The following is a 21,883-nucleotide window of genomic DNA, read 5'->3' as shown; positions in this document are numbered from 1 at the left end:
CCTTCCTGGAAATTGGTCCTGCGTCTATAGTAGGCAGCTAGGGTTCCACTCTACTGTATTTCAGTCAGTAGAGTGGATCTTCTGAAATTTCAGGTCTAACACCTCTAATGTAAAACAGGTCACGATGTTCATCATTTTCCTGGCAGATAATATTCTATCCAAAAAAAATTATCACAACATGTCTAAGCCATAGGCATTCACTCCCCAGTTCCTGACACTGACAAATGAACAGATACGGTATGAGTAAATTAAACAATTTTAAAATTCACTACCTAATTCTCATGAAGACATTTATTGACTGCATTTTAAAATTTACAGTTCACCTAGAGTTTAAAAATTAATCATATTTCCAGAAAAAATCTTGCCACGAAAAATAAATTGCAGCTTTAAAACCCTATCAGCACCAACAAACCGGTCATGACCTGAGCAGTATGAACTATGCCAACACTTACATTTATTATTTTTATTTAAAGTTAGGATCATAGCTAACCATCAGGCTGGCTAAGCTACAGCTTTAATGACATTGGAATATTTGTCTCCAGGACAAATTAAACACAAAAGCTCCAAATCTGAGCTACCTTCTTAATCCTGCCACTCTGCAACAGCATTCCTGTCCCAAAAATCGACATGATTTACTTTGTTGTCCAAGAATGCTATTAATAGAAATCCATTAAAAAGGCATTTAGCCCAAGCCTAATGCCACTGGCTTGCTCTCTCCCCGTGGCTCTGCATCACCCTCTGCTTCAAATATTTTCCATATTTTCTTAAAAGCAAATAATGGTCTTATCCCTCAAGCCTGTGACAAAACATTTCATGGTCACTAATCCTCTGTGGAAAGAAATTTCTCCCAACTTCTTTCCTCGGCGACAAGTTAAAATTGATGAATCCCCCCTTGTCAAATACTCCCAACCTGAGGAAATAGTCATACCCTATTTACTCTATCAAATACTTTCATCATTTTAAAAAGCTCTGTTCAATCTCCTCTGTTTCTTCCCTGTACAATGGAAGTCGTCACAAAGACCATGCGTTTCAACAGGAACTCGGCAATCTAGAAAAAAACAGATTTCTGGAAATCACTGTTTTCACCTGCTTACAATGTTGTTCCAAAGATTCTGCCAGTCTCCCAATGAAGCAATGCAGGAGATCAGAACAGTCTCCACAGAAATCCACAGCCTATATCTCAACTATAGTTTCTCATCACCGCTATCATCCTTGTACATCTTAAAAAAGGAAAGAACTTGCATATCTGTAGCACATTTCACCATAAAACTGAGTGAATTTGAGATATTCCACAACCAATAAAATATTTTTGAAATGTAGCCACTACTGTAATGTAGGAAAACTTTCAATGCTGAATGCAATCCATGGCTTTAAGGTCCTATAATTTACTTTATTTCTGTATATTTCACTTCAAAGTAGACTGGTCAGCCTGGCCCATTTGGCCTCCATGTAAGAAGAATGAGCGTTTAAATTCTGCTCTAAGACTTAAGCACATATGCTGACTATAGCGTCACACTGGAGGAGTGCTGCAGAATCAAATGACACCATGAGAACAAGGAATTCTCTTAGTGCCTTCACTCTAATCTGGATCACTCTAGGATCTCCCTGTGTACAAATGGGCTGTTATGACAGTAATTCATTGTTGCAAAGTGTTTCTGAGATGTGGTGTAAAAATAAATGCAAGTTGAATTTTAAATTAATTCACTTTTGGAAAACTACTGAGAATAAAAACATGAAATCTCTGAATCTTTTTCTGTAGTCACCACAGTTTAAGTACAGCTACAAGCATTTCCGGGAATTGGAATTTACTGTCTCCCTGATCCTGTCTGAATTCTCAGTCTAATGAAAAGAACACTGGAAATTCTAATAGACAAAAGATCAGGGGCACTGGGCAGTATTAAAGGTACATTTACAGTGACAATTACTTAATTTTAAACCAAGAGTCTGGAATCTGTAGGCTCACTTTTTGTATTTGCACTGTTTAATCTAGCTGTCTTACATTGGCAGCAGAATCGCTGATCTACAACCTTTGGATATATAGTTTATTACTGAAACAAAGGAGCTAATTTTAACTGTGTAAATGCTAGGAGTTAGCTCACAAACTAGAAGTCAACAAGCAACAATGTAAAGATGTCTCAAATGGTAGAGTATTACGGGGGCATGGATGACTTGCCCATCCACCCATCCCCGGAAGCAAATCTCGTTATGGGGCGGGTTCCCCGCATCTATAACGTGCTGTGGGTGGGCTAAACAGAGACAAATGTGGCGCTTCGGCCCCTCACCGGGAAGATAATCCTGCTTTCGGGGGTGCACCCAATCTACTTAATGCGGCAGGCAAAAAGGAAGGGCGTGGTGGGTGGCATTTCTCAACTGGCAAATGGCAATCCCCAAAGAATGAACCCCCCTTCCTTCCAGCCCTTTGGATAATTTTTGAAAATCAGGCAGCCTACTACCATCCAGCTGCCTATACCAATCATTTTACGGCACGGCTAGCGTACTGTTGGGGGTCAACTGGTTTGATTAACAAGCCTGATCGATCCTTAAATATACAGGCTGATGATTTCAGCACACGCCCAGCCCCTGCATTATAGGCGTGAGCTAGCTGGGTGAGGTGGTGATGAGGAGGGCATCCATCCACCCTATTTTACATGGCCCCCACTGAAAACAGGCTGAACTTGGGCATGTAAAATGCAGCCTCAGATTTCTTTTGGATTCCTGATGTCTTGGTACAAAGTAAGGTAATGGGTAGCTGACTTCAGGATGATCTCAATTTTAGATAAGTGCAAATAGATTACAACACTGCTTTGTGCTGGACTTGGAGTGCATATTGCCAAAATGGTCAATTCTGCAGCTGCTAATACCCACAGCTGTCACACATCTGTATTCAAAGTTCTGCCACATTCTCGCATGTAATTTTTCAAATACCATGAAGAATCAGCAGTATTGAGACTGTTTAAAAATAGCTATTCAGCACCTAGAGGATGCATTGGGAGTGTCAATCTCCTGTGCAGATCATTAAATCTCAAACCTTCAACCATTTCTTCCTAACTACAGTCCCCAAAGAATTGGATAGTGGTATCTAAACTCAGCAAGTGAGATTTTCACTATACTGCCAATGATCAGTGTGCAGACTAACAAAGAGTTGAATGTATATTAGACTGTCAGGAATTGAATGTCATGCTCAGAAAGTCCAGGTAAGAAAGTTTGCTAAATCAACAATCACTGAGTTACTCACTCCCCAACATAGTATCAGAAATGATATATATTCTAATCCAGGACAATTTTTGTAAACAAAGACTTGCTCCAAGCAAGTGATATGAATGTTCTGGAAGCAGATGCTAAACATTGTTATTAATACATGGTGGAATATGTTGTTCACCAATGTTTTTAAGAGATTAGTAGAGTTGAGTTGTTGGTCCTTAGTGACAGTGCAAAATGAGAGGCGGTGAATTGACTGCCTGTTCCACATTACGCCAGATATTCTCTTCCGTTGACCTTGATGGTTAGCTTATCAGGTCTGCAAAACCCATTCCCAATGCCACTACCATTTTAATCACAGCAAGGTTGGCAGCATCTGAGTAACCTGCTCTGAAGAGGGATGTCGGTGATTATCATATCTAAGTAAGGCTTTGATGCTGATATTTTCGTAGACAATTCAATAATTGTCTTCCAAGTTCCCAGAAACCCATTACCTTAAGCGAGTAGCGAGCTGCTAGGTCCAACACAAAAATGTGTTGGGAGGGTGGTGGTTGTGCAGTATTTGCACCACGAGTGTAGCTGTTACAGATCTCGCTGGCTGCAGGTCACCTACATTAAATACCGCCCCAAGTGTCACTACATGCTGAGGTTCTATCTGTCTCTGGTGTAGATCTGGCCATGCTGCTGCAGAAAGCTCAATTAATTTGGCCATCTGTACCACCTGTCCCTCGTGCAAAAGTTGGTGGAGAAAAACACCTTTGACCACAAGTCCATCAGGCTATGGCCAGCATGTAACATCCTTGAGGCCCTGCAGGAAGAGGAGATGGTGGATTCTGTCGGATGGGTCCCTGGGCAGACTATCAAAGTCATTTGGCAGAATGCCCCATCACCAGAACTTTGAAATATCCTCAAGACATAAGTTGGCTGGTGGCGAGGTGGGCTTCCCTATCAGGTCCTTTCTGCATGCCCGGAGCCTCACCGTCCCCATGTGCTGCCCTCAAGACAGCTGCGGATGATTCCGTCACCCATCCCTTCCTGAAATGTGCCTTTGAAAAAAAAACGTCAGGAAAGAGATGCATTGGTTTTGCTGAAGTTCATCCGAACCAGCTCTGTAGCACAGGACTCAATGCCCTAGAGAGCTATATAATGGATGCACTCTTAGATAACCATCAATTGCTGCTGGAGGCAAAATACTTTCTTTGGTACACCTGAAACTTGCTGGTCTTTTAGATCTAAAAGCTGTAGAAGACGGAGTGTTACAGGCTGGCATAGGTCCAAGACTATGTACTGAGAGAAACACTATAGCTCGGGATAGCCACTGCAAAGGCTCAGTGGGAAACAGTCACTGTCTAAGGTCCTCTCACTGCAGTATACCAAAGGGCTGTAAACCATGTAAAATCCCTAGGGCTGTCCACATTAGAGAACATTTGATATTAAATATAAATGTACATTCTAAGTATACCCCATAATACCAAGAGTAGTGAGGCACTTCACATACTTTATTGAAAGTTAATGATCTGCATTGCACATTATCTAACTGTTACCTAATGTACTTTTATAAATTTGGAATAATTGGGGGAAAAAGATGTAGCAGTTTAGTAGTACACAACTTGAGTATTGCTGAGAAAAGAGAACGGTCAAAGCTCTTCATTTTGCAATCATCAGGACACTTTCACAAAAATATCAATACAAAGGGAAAACAACAATTTATACTGTGAAAGAAGATTGTGTGGGTACTGGAAACTAAACGTATTAAAACACGGTCATGTTCTTTACAGACAGGAAGTACAGGTACACACATTGTTCCTGTTTCAGCTAAACAAAATAAGTGACAGCTATTCACTTACTTATTCCTTGGGGCAACACTTTGACTAATCAGGGTCAAGTTGCTTGGTTTAAACTTCAAACAATGCTTGGCAGTTACCTGTCAGTGACCATCAACTGGTGTATTCCCCATGGCAATGCCTCTATCATTCAGAGTCCACTTGTCAACCAAATCCAATCATATCTCTCTTCTCATATGGTACAAACTGCTTTTTGCCATATATTGGCATTCTTGCTAAGTGTCCTGATGAGCACAAGACAAAAAGCTTCGACATGTTTCTTTTTCTGCAATAATTAACAGGTGTGTACAAACTTACTGCCCTTATATCTGCCTCTCCTTCAATCATTACGTACATAACGAATTACTATGCTCCCTTTTCATTGTGCTAAAACACAAAAAAGACTTGCATTTATATAGTGCCTTTCATGGCCACCAGATATCTCAAAGTTGTTTATAGCTAATGAAGTACTTTTGTAGTGTAATCATTGCTGTAATGTAGGAAATGGAATAACCAAATGCTTTAAAAAACGAGACTGATGTCACTAAGCAGGCACTCCTCTGAACAAAGCTAAATTTGGAATCTTTGTGAACAGTCTCAGAATAAACTACTCCGCTTTAAACTTTGAATCACCACTCACACACACTTATTACTGTTTGAAGAACAAATTGCTTCAAAAGGACAGAGAGTAAAGGTAATTGTTAACTGTTCGTTTCGCACTCAAATCTAGACAACATAATGACTTTTACTCTTGAAACCGATGCAGAGGTGTTTCATTAGAAGTGTTAAGACTGTTTGATTCAGTGCTAATGCAGATGTTTTTCCCCTTCCCATTTAATTGAAGTTGTCACTTTTCATGCTATCATACACTAGAAGTGATAATTAATCTCAATTGTGCAGCGAATCCTCAATGATAATGCCATTCACCTCATACTCTGCATCTTTATAGAAATCAGGGATAAACATCTAAATTGGATTACTTTAACACGGCAATTACTTTACCACATGCTACACATAGCAGTCCATGGTGGCAACAATACTAATGAGTTGAGCACAAGAGCTGCTGGCCTCTGGCTGGCTGGCAACTCTTGCTGGGTGGCACATTTGCCCCCTGGGTGTTGATTCTAGGGGGAAGTCCACCGCAGGCCTTGTCACTGATTGGCTTGTGGTTTGGCAGGCCTTCCCATTAAGAGGCACCACCAGTCTCTTACCGGCTCTCCAGTTGGCAGGTGAGACTCCTGATGCCTCAACAAGGTGGCACTGTGGTTGCACTGGGAGCACATGGGCATTGAAGACTTGGTGCGAGCTGGGATTTGGACACAGGAGATTAAATGAGACACAACTGATATTGCCCCTTTGTAAAATCAGGGCAGGTTTCATTGTGACAGTATTACTACAGATCAGCTTTTCAAAGTAGTTTTGTCATTGAAAAGTGCAGAATGAGAATTGAATTCCTAAATGAAATACCCTTCCAATGATGCCTTGTGTAGAAATGACAAATTTGTTTCCACAGGAGCTGAAGCAATAGAAAAAGAATGACTTGAGAATAACTTTAAAATTACACTCTCTTCTGATACCTTAATTTTGCTGCTTTGTGCAAATATAATCACTTCTGGAAGCCTACATTATAATCTGCTATAATTATTGATGTGTAAAATTATACAGTATTAGTACAAAAATGTATCGACACAAAGATTGGGCTTTCAGATTGATTAAACAAAATACTAGTGTTAAAATGCATGCAAATTACATAACTGTAATAGACCAACTAAATCGGTGGCACCAATGGCAGGAAACTGATTGGTAGCACCCGTTGATTGGACATTATAGGTGCTGTTTGATGTCCAAAACGGCATTGGTAGTCCTGCCCAATTTTTGGGGCGAGTCTTTCTGGATGCCATATTGTTGAGGGCATCGTGTGTTTAGTGAATGGTCAATGGAAGTGTGGAGAGCAGACAGATCATCATGCCAATTAGCATATAATGCTGATTGGCCACCAGTGGTGCCATTTTGGTGCTCAATGCTCCAGCCAATGTTGTCTCTTAACCTCACACAATTGAACACCAGCTGAGCACGATGGATACCCCTTCAATGTTATAAAAGGAATCACAAACTATCTATGGGTTAGTTGCTGGTTACAGCCATTTTACAACTGTTTGGCACTTTCTGTAGTTGCTTAAGATTGTTGAAGTCTACAGGGAGCAGTTTGGCACTCTCGAAGAGTTTTTCTTTACCTTCAATTCTTCTACACAAACCAGTATCTCCCTGACTTGAATGCACCAGTGGGCATTCCTCTTGGAATGATCTGGAGAAAGAATCTGGAGGCCACATAGAGCAGGAAAAACTCATGGAAGAGGAGAGGAGAAGGACTCTCAGCAGGAGGACATATCCACCTAGGATATTTAGGGAGCAATTCTGCTGCCTGAACCTTACTGAAGAACAGTGCATGTAACATCTGTGCCTCAGCTAGAACATCCTTACTGAAATCTGCGATTTCCAATTGCAGCCTCAGAGCACAGCTAGGTCCCCAGTTCCAATGGATGCGTGGGTGACCGTGCCATTAATCTTTATGTGCCTGGCTTCAACAAGGCTGGAGCTAAAGATATTTGCAATATTTTGCGGTTCCTTTTTAGCTGTTGCATAAGGGAGATCACGGAGCTTCTCCATGCATTAAGAGCGAACAACATTTTATTCTTTGTTGCCAGAGACTAATAGATGGAGCTAGCATGTGTTCTTTTGCTAGGTTTGCACACTTCTCCGTGGTGGAAGGCACCAGTGACTGCACACACATTGCTTTGTGGGCACCACATTTCACTTTGACCCTATACTGGAACTGAAAGGATTTCCACTCCCGAAATGTCCAGCATTGTGAGCATAGGCAGTGAATCACGTATCACTGCCAATATCCTGGCAACATTCATGTTGCTTCCATTCGGCTGCAGTCAAATAGTCCAGCTGCATTTGAGTCATAACAGACCATAGGTTGGCTGCTGGGCAATAGGAGCTGCCCACGGATCACATGGCTGACAATCCCAGTGCACAATCCATGTACTCATGTATAACATGCATAGAACGAAAACCATGCTGCCACGTGGCGTGTAATTAAGCAGACTGCTGGGATGCTTAAAGAACACTTCCTGCTTCCCGGACCACGCGGGAGGAGCCCTGCTGGACTCAACAGAGCAGGCATCAAGATTCATCGGGCAGCTGCACACTACATCTTCTTACCATCATGAGGGGCAGCCCCTAACACTTGCTGTGCGGTGACCAACTCAAGAACAGCTTCTTCCCTGCTGCCATCAAACTTTTGAATGGACCTACCTCGCATTAAGTTGATCTTTCTCTACACCCTAGATATGACTGTAACACTGCATTCTGCACTCTCTCGTTTCCTTCTCTATGTACGGTATGCTTCCCTGCATAGCGCGCAAGAAACAATACTTTTCACTGTATATTAACACATGTGACAATAATCAATCAAATCAAATCAAAAAGAAGCAGGAGCACAAGGAGCAGGAGGGAGAGGAGGGAGAAGAAGAAAGAAGGCAACCAGACAGTCCCTTTTTGGCTTGGCTGCATGTGAAGAACCAACTCGAGTGCGATACCAACAACTGCAACTCGCATTCACCAACATTCACTGTACTTTCCCTTAGTCACTGACCATCGAAGTCCGCTTGGTCACAATGCTAAGATAAAAGCCCACCAAAAAATAAGCATTCAGAACCAGATTTATAAACCCAATCATTCCATATTGCTTAAAAAAAAATCATCTCATCATCCTTGTGCATTCCCTTTGTGTCTGTCTATGGTGTCCCTTTGCCTATCCCAGTGCTCCTACAGAATGCTATCCCAGTGATTGCAGCGTGGCTGGTGGAAGGTTGAAGATGGTCTTGGAGGACAAGTTCAGCAGCTGGGAGCCTAGAAAGCCCAACTGCAGACTGTGCCATCTCAGTATGGGCTGGCTAGCTGACAGGCAACAGCAAGGGAACTGATGGAGTAGCAATGGCGAGAGAACAAATGCTGTCTTCCTGAGAGAACAACAGGTCTGTGCTCCATGGTGCTTTGTCTGAGACAGAGGCGGTGTTATATGACCGGTTGTAAAGAGGGGCATAAAGTGAATAGCGCGATTGGCGCCAGTTTTCACGACCGGCACCATTTTACAAGCGCAGGATTTCCGGCGTGGTCAGCCTCTTGCCGGAAATGGGCGAGAGGCTGAGTAATTTAATTTTATTAAAATGTTAAAATTTTATTAAAATGATGTTTTGAATGTGCTTATCGAGACTGGCACTCAATCATCTGGGCTCGCCTGTCTTTATGGCCTCACCGACAAGAAATGGACGTTCCCCATGGACGGGGAGCAGTCGTCTTGGCCTCGCCGGTGGAACCGGAGGCCATTGAGGCCCCCCGGGGAGGCCTAGGGCAGGGGGGGGTTGCCCCTTGGGCAGTGCCAGCCTGGCACCTTGGTAATGCCGGCCTGGCACCTGGACATTGCCTACCAGGCAGTGCCGGGGGCGGAGCCAATGGAGGGGGGCCAGTGGGAGCAGGGCAAATGGGGAGGCAGGGGGGGACGGGGCTAACAGGGAGAGGGGGCCCACTGCCACTCTGCAGCGATTGGTGAGGGGAGAGGGAGAAAGGGCAGCATATCTGCGATCGGTGAGGGAGAGCAGTGGGTCCGCGATTGGTCTGGATGGTGGGAGGAGGCGAGGGCTGTATCTCGGGCCGTGGGCCCTCATGACTGCAGTGGGTGTGGGAGGGTGCTGCTTCAGGCTGCCTGCAGTAGCAGGGGCCTGACAGCTCATCCTCTTCTGTCAGATGCCTGCTACTGTTAATGCCAGCATCAGAGGTTGGCACATGCGCACTACCATCTTCTGCAGGCTTTCGGGTGCGTTAAGCCCGGCCCACAGACTTCTGCAGCGAGCAACAGACTTGCTCAAAATTTTCTAGCCAGAGTGCGTATGGGAGGGCCTGAAAGCACGCCCAAAAAACAGATCTGAAATTCTCCCAGTTTTCACCCGCCCAGCACTTAGAAACAAAATGGTAAAATTCCAGCTAAAGTCTCTGCAAACTGCAGTAATCTGTTGGAGGATAGATTGCTGAACTGCTATGACACATGACAAACTCTGATGCACAATGCAATTCATGGCCATCCTTGCAGCAAGCAAACGCTACATGGGTTTAATCTGAACTGCCACTGCAGCACATTACCTTCCTGTGGAAGTTGTATATGTTGCAATTGGAAATATCAACCATAAGATCCTGTGTCTTGCTTTTCAGACTCTATGTCATGCTTTGGACCACAAGTGGAGTTGGCTTCTACCCCAGAAAGGATGGGCTGCAATCTCTGTGGCAAGCCCTGCACCAAGCTGGTGCTGGACTGCCCCATGCTCCTGGACATTGAATAGGTATTTCACTGTGCATTCCAATCAGCTTCTTCTATACACTGCCCATCAAAATGCTCATCTGAGTCCTTTCAGCAGAACTCATGTGACCTTGTTTTATGGTGAGCTGGAATCTATGCTTTCTTTGATCTCTGCCCTAGGCTCAGGCCATTCATACTTAGTGTCGCATCATGTTCTGTTACTGCCGCTAAGGTAGTTTCTAAATTACACACAGTTGTCCATAACTTCCAACCTCTGAAGATCATACGGCGGTATCCCAAAAATGCCCGCAGATGTCCCCACATAAGGACTGAATGGAATTTCCCGGAAAGTTCAGATTTCTGATGGGCAGTTGCCCTGCACTGGGAACCATCCAATACTCAAATTTAAATCTCTGTCTTCAGATGGTGTTGACTGCCTTACTGGCATAGTTACCCAGGAAAAGTTAGAATTTAAATAACTTCTAACTTCGGGGGCACTCTGGCTACCAGCCCTGCTCCACTGGATCCCACCCCCGACCAGCCTATCACATCCTGCAACCACACCCCACATCACCCCCAACCACTCCCCACCCCCAAATGCCCTCTTTTCCCCTTGATTAACCCCCATCGACCCCAACTGCCCTCCCGACCCCTCAACTACTACCCATCCTTTATAGTCACTTTGTCAACCCACACCTGCACTCATCCTATGGCCCTTTATAGCCCCTAATTCAACTTAGTGCCAGCTCATTCCAACCCATACTCTCCACCCTTTGACCTTACTCCCTTCATGCCAACTCCGAGTATCCATGAGCAAGCCTCAGGAGTCATAAAATAAACTATCTATTGATGATAGCATTTAAAACAAACTTGATTTAAAAAATTAATTTAATACATTGGCATTCTTTCAATTAATCTCTTATGAAAACAGACATTTCTATTCTATAGCCTCTTGGAACTGTCAATCAAACTACTCACTTAACAGGCACCCACTATGATAATGTTAGGTTGTAAAATCAGCACAAATGATATCATGATAACCCTCAAGCTTATGTTAACAGATAGAATGAAATATCAAGCACCGATTTTTAAAAAAACTCCACACTTTGATAAAAATTTAAAGCCCAGGAGAGTTAAATCCCTTGCCAGCTTTGACAGTTCCAATGAATTTATGCACTTTCTATGCATAATCACATCTATTCATAATCATCCTAAAAGATGCCTTCCCTCTCTCAAAGGTGTCCTGGGACCATATCCAAAGGGGTAGCTTACCTCGCAGTATCTTGGCTATGCAAATGAATCCACCAAGTTCAGATCAGCTCTTTACACATGTTGGGTTTCACACCCCTGGCCTACCAAAACCCATTTCAGTGGCAGTTGATGATTTAAGTGGACAGCTGCCTCTGTAAACTGTATTGCATGAACCCCAGCCCGACTCCATTCCTGCCCCCACTGAGGTCAAAATCGGACTTATGATTTTCAACTATTTCCACTATTGTTGCCACAATGATGAAAATCTGGGCCCAAGTTATATATGTCTTTATCATGTCTCTCTTCTTGGGTATTCCTCTACTGCCTGGTCAGGTTGTAGTTTCTCGGGTATCAGAATGGAGAAAACCACAAGGGTAAGGTTGCACTTTGCAAGTGGGAGGAAGATCCATGCTTACGCCACCTGCAGCTTGTAAGTCAGAGGTCAGTTTGGGATGAAGGGGAGGCAGAACGCAAGGAGAAGAATTCTGAAAATACTATTATCTTTGATGGTTTCAGTGCCTCCACTGGCCACTTGCTCAGCAATGGAAATATTGATAAGGGCTAACACCATCTCTTACATGGAGTCAGGATATGCAGGTGCATCTTACCCCAATAAGCACCTGTGTCAACTTGTCCAAGTGTGTCAGGGAGTGTTGTGCATTATGTTTGGGTAATGTGGCTGTGATTGTTGAATAGCTGGTAGTGCGTGCAAGCTGCGAAATGTGGTGTGAGGGTCAAGTATATGGATGTCAGGTATGAGTCCTGATTTATAGAGATTGTTTGGTAGGTGAATACAAGTGCTGTTATAAATGGAATAGTTTCTGAGGCTAGTGGTATGGTTGGTAGGATATGGTATGTGAAAATGCATTCATTGACCATGACCACTTGCGTGAGGTCATTGAATTTCTTGTGGGACTGTGTTCAGCTCTTTGAGGCTTGGCGTCTGGCAGTGACCTCCATAGCCATCTGCTGTCATTGCTTTCTGAGCATGTACCTGAAGAGTCTCCAGCTCCTCTGCAGGCTTGGGGCATCTCTCCTTCTTTCAACCAAGTTCTCCATCTGAACATGTGGAGCCTACTCTTTCCCATCGTCTTTTGTCTTTGCCAAATCAGACTCGGCTTCCATAGGACTCACAGCATCCTTCCCAGCCATCATGCATATCCCCTTTAAGCAGTGCAGGCCAATTTCTACCGGCTCTAGGTGCTCACCATGTTGGTCTTCTTCCAAAGCATCCAACTAAGCGACAGAGTACTTAGTGCTGGCTAAACACTGAAATCATGTAAAACAGCAGGCAGCAAAAAGTTTGCACGCCGCCATGACATATTGCATCACTCTACTCAAGCAACAACTTTGAGACACTCAAATTTCAGATATTTGTGTATTAGGATATCTTGTTTATTCATTCACAGGATGTGAGTATTACTGGTAAGGCCAGAACTTATTGCCCATGAGACGGTGGTGGTGAGCCATGAGCTGCAGGTAATCTCACAGTGCTGTGAGGTAGGAGTTCCAGAATTTTGGCTCAGTGATGATGAACGAACTGTGTTATATTTCTAAGTCAGGATATCTTCTGACTTGGAGGAGTGCTTTCAGGATGGGTACTTATAGATGATCGTGTTCTCATGAGTCTTCTGCCCTCATCTTTCTAGATGGTGGAGGCTGCAGGCTTGAGAGCTGCTTTTGAAGAAGCTTTGGCAACTTGCTGCAGTGCATTTTGCAGATGGCACACGCTGCAGCCACTGGGAACCGGTGGTGGATGAGGTAAACATTTAAGGTGGTGATTGTGGTATCAAAGGGCTGCATTGTGTTGTGTGGTGCTGAGCTTCTTGCGTGTTGTAGGAGCTTTCCCCATCCAGGTAAGTGAGGCATATTCCATCACACTCCTAACCAGTGTTACTTTTAGGTGGTGGTAATGCTTTGGGGAGCCAGCAAGTGAGCTACTCACTGCAGAATACCCAGACCGTGACATGCTCTGGTAGCCAAAGTATCCAGTTATCTTTCTGGTCAACAGTAATCTCCAGGATATTGGTAATGTGGAATTGAATAATGGTTATGCCATTGAATGTCAAGGGGTGATAATTAGATTCTCTCATGTTGGAGACGGCCATTATCTGGCACTTGTGTGGCACAAATTTATTTACCACTTGTCAGCCCAAGCCTGAATGTTGTCCAGGATCTACTGCATGTGGGGCATGTTTCAGAATTGTGAATGACATTGTACAACCATCAATGAATGTTCCCATTTTTGACCTTATGATGGAGGGAAGCTCATTGATGAAGCAGCTGAAGATGGTTGTTAGGACACTATCCTGGTGTACACGTACAGCAATGTCCTGGAATGGAGAGAAACGGCCTCCGAAAGTCACAATTTTCTTCCTTTGTGCTAGGTATGATTCCAATTAGTGCAGACATTTCTCCTGATCCCCACTGACTTCAACATTTACTCAGGCTGCTTTGTGCCACACTTGGTCAAATGCCTTGATGTCAAGGAGCAGTAACTTTCATTTCACGTCTGTAATTCAGCTCCTTTGTCTATATTTTAAGGCTGTAATGAGATCCAAGTGCCAGAAGTGGAACCCAAACCAAGCACTAGTTGAACAGGTTATTCATGAGTAACAAGTCGCTTGCTAATACTGTTGACAACACCTTCCATCACTTTGTGGGGGCTGAAAGTAGCTAAATGGCTGGATTGGATTGTACTGCTTTTTGTGAAAATTTTCCACTTTATTGCTTTGATAATTGTGTTGTAGCTGTACTGGAACAGGTTAGATATGAGTGCGGCTAGTTCAGGAGCACAAGTATTCAGTACTTCTGCCAGGATGTTGTCACAGTGCCTTTGAATCTTCCAGTGCCTTCAGCCATTTCTTGAGCTCACGTGGAGTGAATTGAATTCGCCAAAGACTCATATCTGTGATGGTGGGATTGTTAGGACGAGACTGAGATGGATTATCCACTTGGCACTTCTTGCTGGAGGTGGCTGTGAATTCTTCAGATTTGTCTTTTGCACTGGACATGCTGGGTTCTAACACCATTGAGGATGGGGATGTTCACGGAGCCTCCTCCTCTAGTAAACTAAATTTTGGCAATTTTAACTCTATTTGCTTGCTGTAAACTGAGTACACAGGCAGCTGAAATTAATTGGATGAGTTTTTCACCGAAGTTCCTCGTGAATCCTATCATCTTTAATTTTAATCTGCTGGTGGGAAGGATATAGACCTGAAACTGGCAGAGTCCTTTGTTAAATATGCAGAAACTGGCCCAAAGATGTAATTGTGCATTAACTGCATTCACATGGTCTGAGTGAGGAAACCCATTGAGACCTTCCCACTAGTTGAGCACAGTGGGTACTGGATGTGGGACAGCAGAGACCACTTAATGCAAGAAATGTTTACTTTGCCTGTGAGGGACAATGGAAGCAGGTCTGTTTCCATGAGGAATGTTTAGGCCTTTCTGCCGCGAACTTCAACAAAATGCAAAGAAAACAAAAAATTTGGAAAAACTGGGAGTTTGTTATAACTTTCTGTTCCCATTAGTTAATCAAACAGCATTGACAGAGGGCAGGCCTGGGACCATTTCAGTCATATAGTCAGCAAGTTTAACCCTTTAAAATAAGCCAGTGCAATAGTGATCACCATCAGTTTGGGGTTGAGTACTTTCATTTGGTTATTAATGGGGTACAGTTACTGCAATAGCAAGAAAATAAGGCGGAATTTTCCAGATTGTGCTCAGAGTGCTGGCTGAGACAAGAAAATTGGTGTGCACAGTCGAACAGCTGCACAGCTGAGTTTTCTCTCCAGATATTCCGGCACTCTGTGCGCAAACAATCTGGAGATATGACTCACATCATCATGGTGGCAGGACGGGGCCAGATAGGGCTGGCAACACCAAGCTGTGTTAAAACACCACGCAACCCCACCCATCCCTACGCACTGGAGCAACCCAACCCACCATGGATATGTGGAACCCGAACCCACATGCAATGAGGCAACACGGCCATGGATAACGGGAACCTCCACCCCCATTCCCATCCCCACATGCTCCAGGCCACCCCCCTCCGATGAATAAGGGGACCCCTCCCTCCTTTCTCCCCTGCCATATGAACCGGGGCAACTCTCACACACAAGGGGAATGCCCTCCAATGGAGTTCCCCAGAGTGGCCAGTCCCCTTGGCACTGCCACCTGGCATGGCCGTGCCAGGGGCAGTGTCAGAGTATTTCTTGGGCATATCCCTCTCCCCCAGGAACTATACATACCTTTATGCTGCTGGTGGATTCCCCTTGCCTGGTTCAAGTTTTTCAGTACCTGTTGTAAACCTCGCTGACATGATGTTACCCTGGTGAGGGGAGACTTTCTGCTGTGGCATATATGGCAGGGATGTCCTTTAATTGTATTATAATTCATTGAACTAAGGTAGCCACTCTCATTACATCACTAGTGAGGAGCAGGGAAAATGAAATCTTGCCGGCGAGATTCCTGTTTCCAAATCTTGAGATTTTGCACGTACATTGCCATTTGCACTCACGGCAAACGCAAGTGCAAAATGACCCCCATAGCTTTTAGTTAATAATGAAATATAGTTAAGGATGATTCTACAATTTTTGAATTGCTAAAGCTTGCAGTCATCCTGTTTGAGGTTGTCTGCCATTCCTAAATACAAGTAATAACATGAAGAATCATATCATCAACTTTTACTTGTGGATTGGATAAAAGTAGCAACACTGCAGAATTAAAAAAATATTATCCTGTTTTAAGAGCCATTATTAATAGTGATTCTGAAACAGCCTATTACCATGAAAAAGATAATGTATATTAAGGTAGGTTTTACAGTATTACATCCTGTCAGGTGATACTGAATGTGAAAGCCTCATATTATAAAGTTCACCATACCCTGTTTCTTGAATGAGAAGGTTATAAGAATAGAATCTATTGCCAATTCTTCAAACTCAAATTTTGCATGAAAAATTAAAATGATTTAATAAACTGAATTGACCAACACAATTCAAATAGCCATGCTTAGAAAGTGAAAAAAAATAGAATTACTCAGTAATTCAAGTGGATTGACTTCCAATTCAAAGGTCACTATAACTATATAGAGGTGGTGAGACCATGAGAATGCCAACTCTTGAGCATCTAGCCACATTGGAATAGCACAGATTGAAAGATTGAATTGCCACTCTGAATTTCTATTTATCTAGCTTAGGATGGTGGTGGCAAAAATTAGGCAGAATTTGCCAATGCAGGACATTAAGTAGGTTTGAAAGTGTCCACAACTGAGTGAATAAATGCATGATAAAGAAAACTCCAGATCGGTGATAAAATAATCTCAGTACTTCAGACAGTGCCAATAAATTGTCGGTTTATTTAATGTAATACAGTTAATAATATATCTGGGCTCCTTGTTTGCACTGTCACACACTATCATTCGTATGCTACAAGGTTGCTCTGACATTTATCACCAGCTCTCTTATTCTTTTTACAAACTGTTTTACCAAAACAGTTACTTAAAGACACAGCAAACACTAAAATCAAGATAAGATATCCTGCTGCCATGCCTTAAAACTGAGACAAAGGAACAGCACATAGTTAAACGTCAATACTAATGAATGCTCTCACTGATAATAACCTGTTTCCAGTTTCCTGAGCTGTCACTTTCTAGATTTACATTTCACACCCAATTGTTTTCAGTCAGATGAATGTTGTTCTTGGAAGGAACACCACAGTCTATAATAAGTAGTTGTAGTGCTGTGTAGTTCAGTATACTCTAAAGAACAGTTGAATTTGACACTTTTACTGTTGGTTTCACAATGAACTCTTTAAATACTGGATCATTTACTATTTGCAGGTAATGTCCTCATTACAGTCGGTGCTGACAAAAATGGCAGCCGAGAGTTTGGTTACACCTCGATAATGTAAAGAGGTGCTGCTTTTAGAAATGGACTTCCTGGAAATAGCAGCACACAGTGGTTAAGAATAAATGTTGCATTCTTTCACCAAGATTCCCAATGCAACCATCTCTGATCAGTGCTAAGGGAGAAGGTTTCACTAGCAGCAACTTAATATTTTGATAACATAGCCAATCATGAACAGGCATGCTATCTGTTAAGATGAAGTGGGTGGAAAATCATCAGCTTCTGACTGCATTTTAGCTCAGCTGGTTAGTGATGCAGGGCAATGCCAATCGCGTGGGTTCAATCCCTGTACCGCTTGAGGTTACTCACAAAGCCCCCGCCTTCTCAACCATGTCCCTCCCCTGAGGTGTGGTGATCCGCAGGTTAAATCACCACCAGTCAGCTCCCCCCCTCAAAGGGATAAGCAGCCTCTGGTCATTTGGGACTATGGTGACTCTCCTTTGTTATTTCACATTGTAGCAAATAAGTGGGGCACACAGGTGCGGCAATGCATTTATAGCAGTATGAAGATTTTCACTTGTACGTCCCTACATGGCGAGTTCCCAATCTCCATTGTGCTGTCAGAGACAACAAATGCTGAGAAGAACAATAGATTGGATGGAAAATCACCTTGTGCTTCTTAAGTTTGGAACAAACCCACCTGTTTTGGTGAAGACTGGTGCACTGAAGAAAGGGAAACAAAGATTGAAAATAGTACTGTAGTATGGACTGCTTCAAGGAAAATATTAAGTTTAGTGTATTTCTCTCATCCTAATTACATTTGTCCATTTTAATAATCAGCTACTAGTGATTCTAATTCTAAATATACAAGTAACAATTTGTGCTGCTTTACATTTTCTTTCGTCTTGCAATACATTATCTAAACATCTTTAGTCTTTACCGACTGATCACTAAGCAATGTTGAGGAGGGAAGGAAGGGAGACCTGGTGGGGCAACATGCACACAGTTAAATGATCGTCTAAATCTTCTGTCCATTCATTGCAATGACACATAAATTAAATAAGTTCTGTTCCCTAAGTGCAATCCTCTGCACCAGTTTTCTGCCATTTGTCAAATCCAGATGGTAAAAACTAAAATCTACTCTACTGTATTCCAATAGGGGTCCCTCCTCTCCGCACTACAGCAATGACAGGGTAGGAACCTGATCTTACACACCACCCACTTTTTAAATTTTATTTTTCACTTTCTCCACAGAACAGTTTCATAGAACATAGAACATTACAGCGCAGTACAGGCCCTTCGGCCCTCGATGTTGCGCTGACCAGTGAAGCCAATCTGAAGCCCCTCTAACCTACACTATTCCAATATCATCCATATGTTTATCCAATGACCATTTAAATGCCCTTAATGTTGGCGAGTCCACTACTGCTGCAGGCAGGGCATTCCACGCCCTCACTACTCTCTGAGTAAAGAACCTACCTCTAACATCTGTCCTATATCTCTCACCCCTCAATTTAAAGCTATGTCCCTTCGTGTTAGCCATCACCATCCGAGGAAAAAGGCTCTCACTATCCACCCTATCTAATCCTCTGATCATCTTGTATGCCTCTATTAAGTCACCTCTTAACCTTCTTCTCTCTAACGAAAACAACCTCAAGTCCCTCAGCCTTTCCTCATAAGACCTTCCCACCATACCAGGCAACATCCTAGTAAATCTCCTCTGCACCCTTTCCAATGCTTCCACATCCTTCCTATAATGCGGTGACCAGAACTGTACGCAATACTCCAAAGTGCGGCCGCACCAGAGTTTTGTACAGCTGCAACATGACCTCCTGGCTCCGAAACTCAATCCCTCTACCAATAAAAGCTGACACTCCGTACGCCTACTTAACAAGCCTATCAACCTGGGTGCCAACTTTCAGGGATCTATTCAGGCACAATAGATTGTTAAGTATGAAAATTACAATTTATTTTCAGAATTAAAATGGATTATTGTTATTGTTGGAAACAATGCTGCAGAAACTAAAATTTTACTTCATTAGAGTTCAAAGGTTTGTGTTTGAGAAGTGCAACTTGTAGCTTGACTCAAGATACAAAGGGTGGGAATTCAAAACATGTATTCAGATTTCAGGAATTAAATCTCCAATTGTGCGATATTAAAGTGCTCCATCCTATTAACTATTAATGCAGTATTTTCTGTTCCAGTCCTAATAAGCTCTCCAAATGAAATTAAGTTGATTATTTCTGATTTAAAATTATCAGAACTTTGATCAACTGCTTTCTAATTTCCTTTCTTTGGGTTAAATTTAGAAAATGCTTCCATGAAATTTAATGGTCACAGACTCAACAATGTTTATTAATCCAGGTGGGTCAAGTGACTTCCTTTTGTATTGTAGGGATTCTGAAAACTAGAATGGGAAAGTTGATAATTGAGGAAAAGGGATCAAGATCATTAGGGAGAGGGATAAGGATGAAGAATGACCGGCCAGGAGTGAAGTACACTAACACCAATGATCGACAAGGCACTTCTTGTAACCTCTAAAACTATTATGAAAGGCTCCACTAAGATAAAGTGGCATAATGTTAGTTATTGGTCACAATTCTCCATGGTTTTCAGTCACAAGCATATCAACAGTGAGAGATATAAAACAAGTTGGACCGCAAGTGACTTGTGGCCAGGCCCAGTCACATTGTAGTAGGTAATAATGGAGAAGAGTTCTTTGAAATCTGGAACTTCTTTGTGGCTTCTCTTGGCTAGAGAACTTGTACAGCAAAATAAGTGTGAAAATAAAACACAGACTCTTTACTGCCAGTGGAACAACATCTGTACTGTGCATTCCCAAGTACAAAGCTGCATTGTATGTAGGTGACAACTCTTAGAAACCAAACTTTCTTCATCCATTCTCTTATTCTTTGCTAGGCAGAATAGAATTTTTTTTTACCTTGTGAGCTCTCAAGCTGCCAGGGCTGGTCGGGGAGGAGCTGGATGATTTTGTAGATTTGGGTGTTGATAGTTGACTGCTTGGAGTTCCATTCACTGTGCATCAGAAAATAAAATTTAAATAATATCAAAATCTAAACAGAAAGTACCAGAACATAACGAGCATGATAGAAAGCCAGAACCTTTCTGAATAGTGAAAAATGTTATGTTGTTAAATACTAAAAAGAACAGGGTCTTTCATTTTATCTCCGACAACATTTATGTTTGACATGCTAATCTCCAAATTTTTATACAGTGTGCCAACCAGGTTTTGAAGCAAAAACAGCTCTGAAGAGGAGTCAGATGGACTTGAAATATGAACTGTTTCTCTCTCCGTGGATACTGCCAGACCTGCTTAGTTTATCCAGCATTTTATGTTTTTATTTTATATTATAGGCAGTGATTTTTTTTAACTTCAAATAACCTTAAGGGTGGAATTGGTCTTTCCCAGTATCACCAATTGGGCTCATTGCAAATTGGTAGCCCATTTGACACTATGCCTAATTTCCTTTGCACTATCAAAAGAAAAATCGATTTGGCATTAAGCAGGCTGCCAATTTGCTACGAACCTACTGATGAGGTTCACTGACTTTCTGGAACAAGTTATTTCACGTTTACTTCATTTGCATAAATCAGTCGCGATTTTTCTCATCGGGTGTGAAGTTGCTACAGTTACCATTCTCATTTCCACAAATGTTTGTTATGTTTGTTACAAAGAAAATGGAAATTCTTTGCAAAGTCTAGAATCTTTGTAATTAGGGTCACTGCCGAGGGCGACAGTAAGGTGACTGGAGAACCAAAGCTAACATAATTTGCCTGCCCTTGTTCCTGAGCAAAGCCGTGAGAGATCAGCTAGAATATGATAACACAGAATACAAACAGAATCTTGCAACATCAGAGATGAACAGGTCTCTGCCCAGCTTTCCATGAATCAAATGCAAGTGACCTACCAAGGTATTATCCATCAGTAATATGAACTGAGAGATTATGGGATCAGCTAACGTTCAAAGTAGGTCGACAGTGTAATCCATTTATCAGGCTTTACAGGTATAAAAGTAAAAAAATCTTAAATTAAAAATTACTAAGTAGAAGTTTACACTGCAGAGAGTACATTAAAGTAAAGGAAATGATGATTTCAAACAGAATGTAAACTAAAACCAAATAAACAAGATGATAAACTTTGGAAAATACTTCACATTAACCACTGATGATCAATACAAAACATTCTGTTTTACCTTTTAATAGTTTATTTCAATTAATCTATTTTTAAAAATCTATTACTACAAAGAATGATCCTTAAAAGCTATGGGCATTGCTACATCCTGCAAGCTTAAATTGTTAAAATTGATTTCAATCCCATCAAGGTGACTGTAACATCAGCACCTTTTCCTGCTGAAGCAAATTTATACCATGCTGCTATGGA

The 21,883-nt window shown here is 42.3% G+C and overlaps 1 protein-coding gene across 5 annotated transcripts in view; it reads right to left on the bottom strand.

Moving 5' to 3' along the window:
* dclk2a (doublecortin-like kinase 2a) overlaps nucleotides 1-21,883 on the bottom strand; it is a 330,122-nt gene that overhangs the window by 93,665 nt on the left and 214,574 nt on the right. For all 5 annotated transcript variants that reach the window (XM_078210403.1, XM_078210563.1, XM_078210647.1 and 2 more), the window contains one exon: nucleotides 20,423-20,517. In XM_078210403.1, coding sequence (XP_078066529.1) covers nucleotides 20,423-20,517 — 95 coding nt within the window. The remainder of the gene's footprint in view (nucleotides 1-20,422; nucleotides 20,518-21,883) is intronic.

The sequence above is a fragment of the Mustelus asterias genome, chromosome 1 (genome assembly GCF_964213995.1).
Source record: "Mustelus asterias chromosome 1, sMusAst1.hap1.1, whole genome shotgun sequence".
NCBI classification, from domain to species: domain Eukaryota; kingdom Metazoa; phylum Chordata; class Chondrichthyes; order Carcharhiniformes; family Triakidae; genus Mustelus; species Mustelus asterias.
Note: the sequence above shows the minus strand (reverse complement) of the source record. Positions and strands in the feature narration are given on the sequence as shown.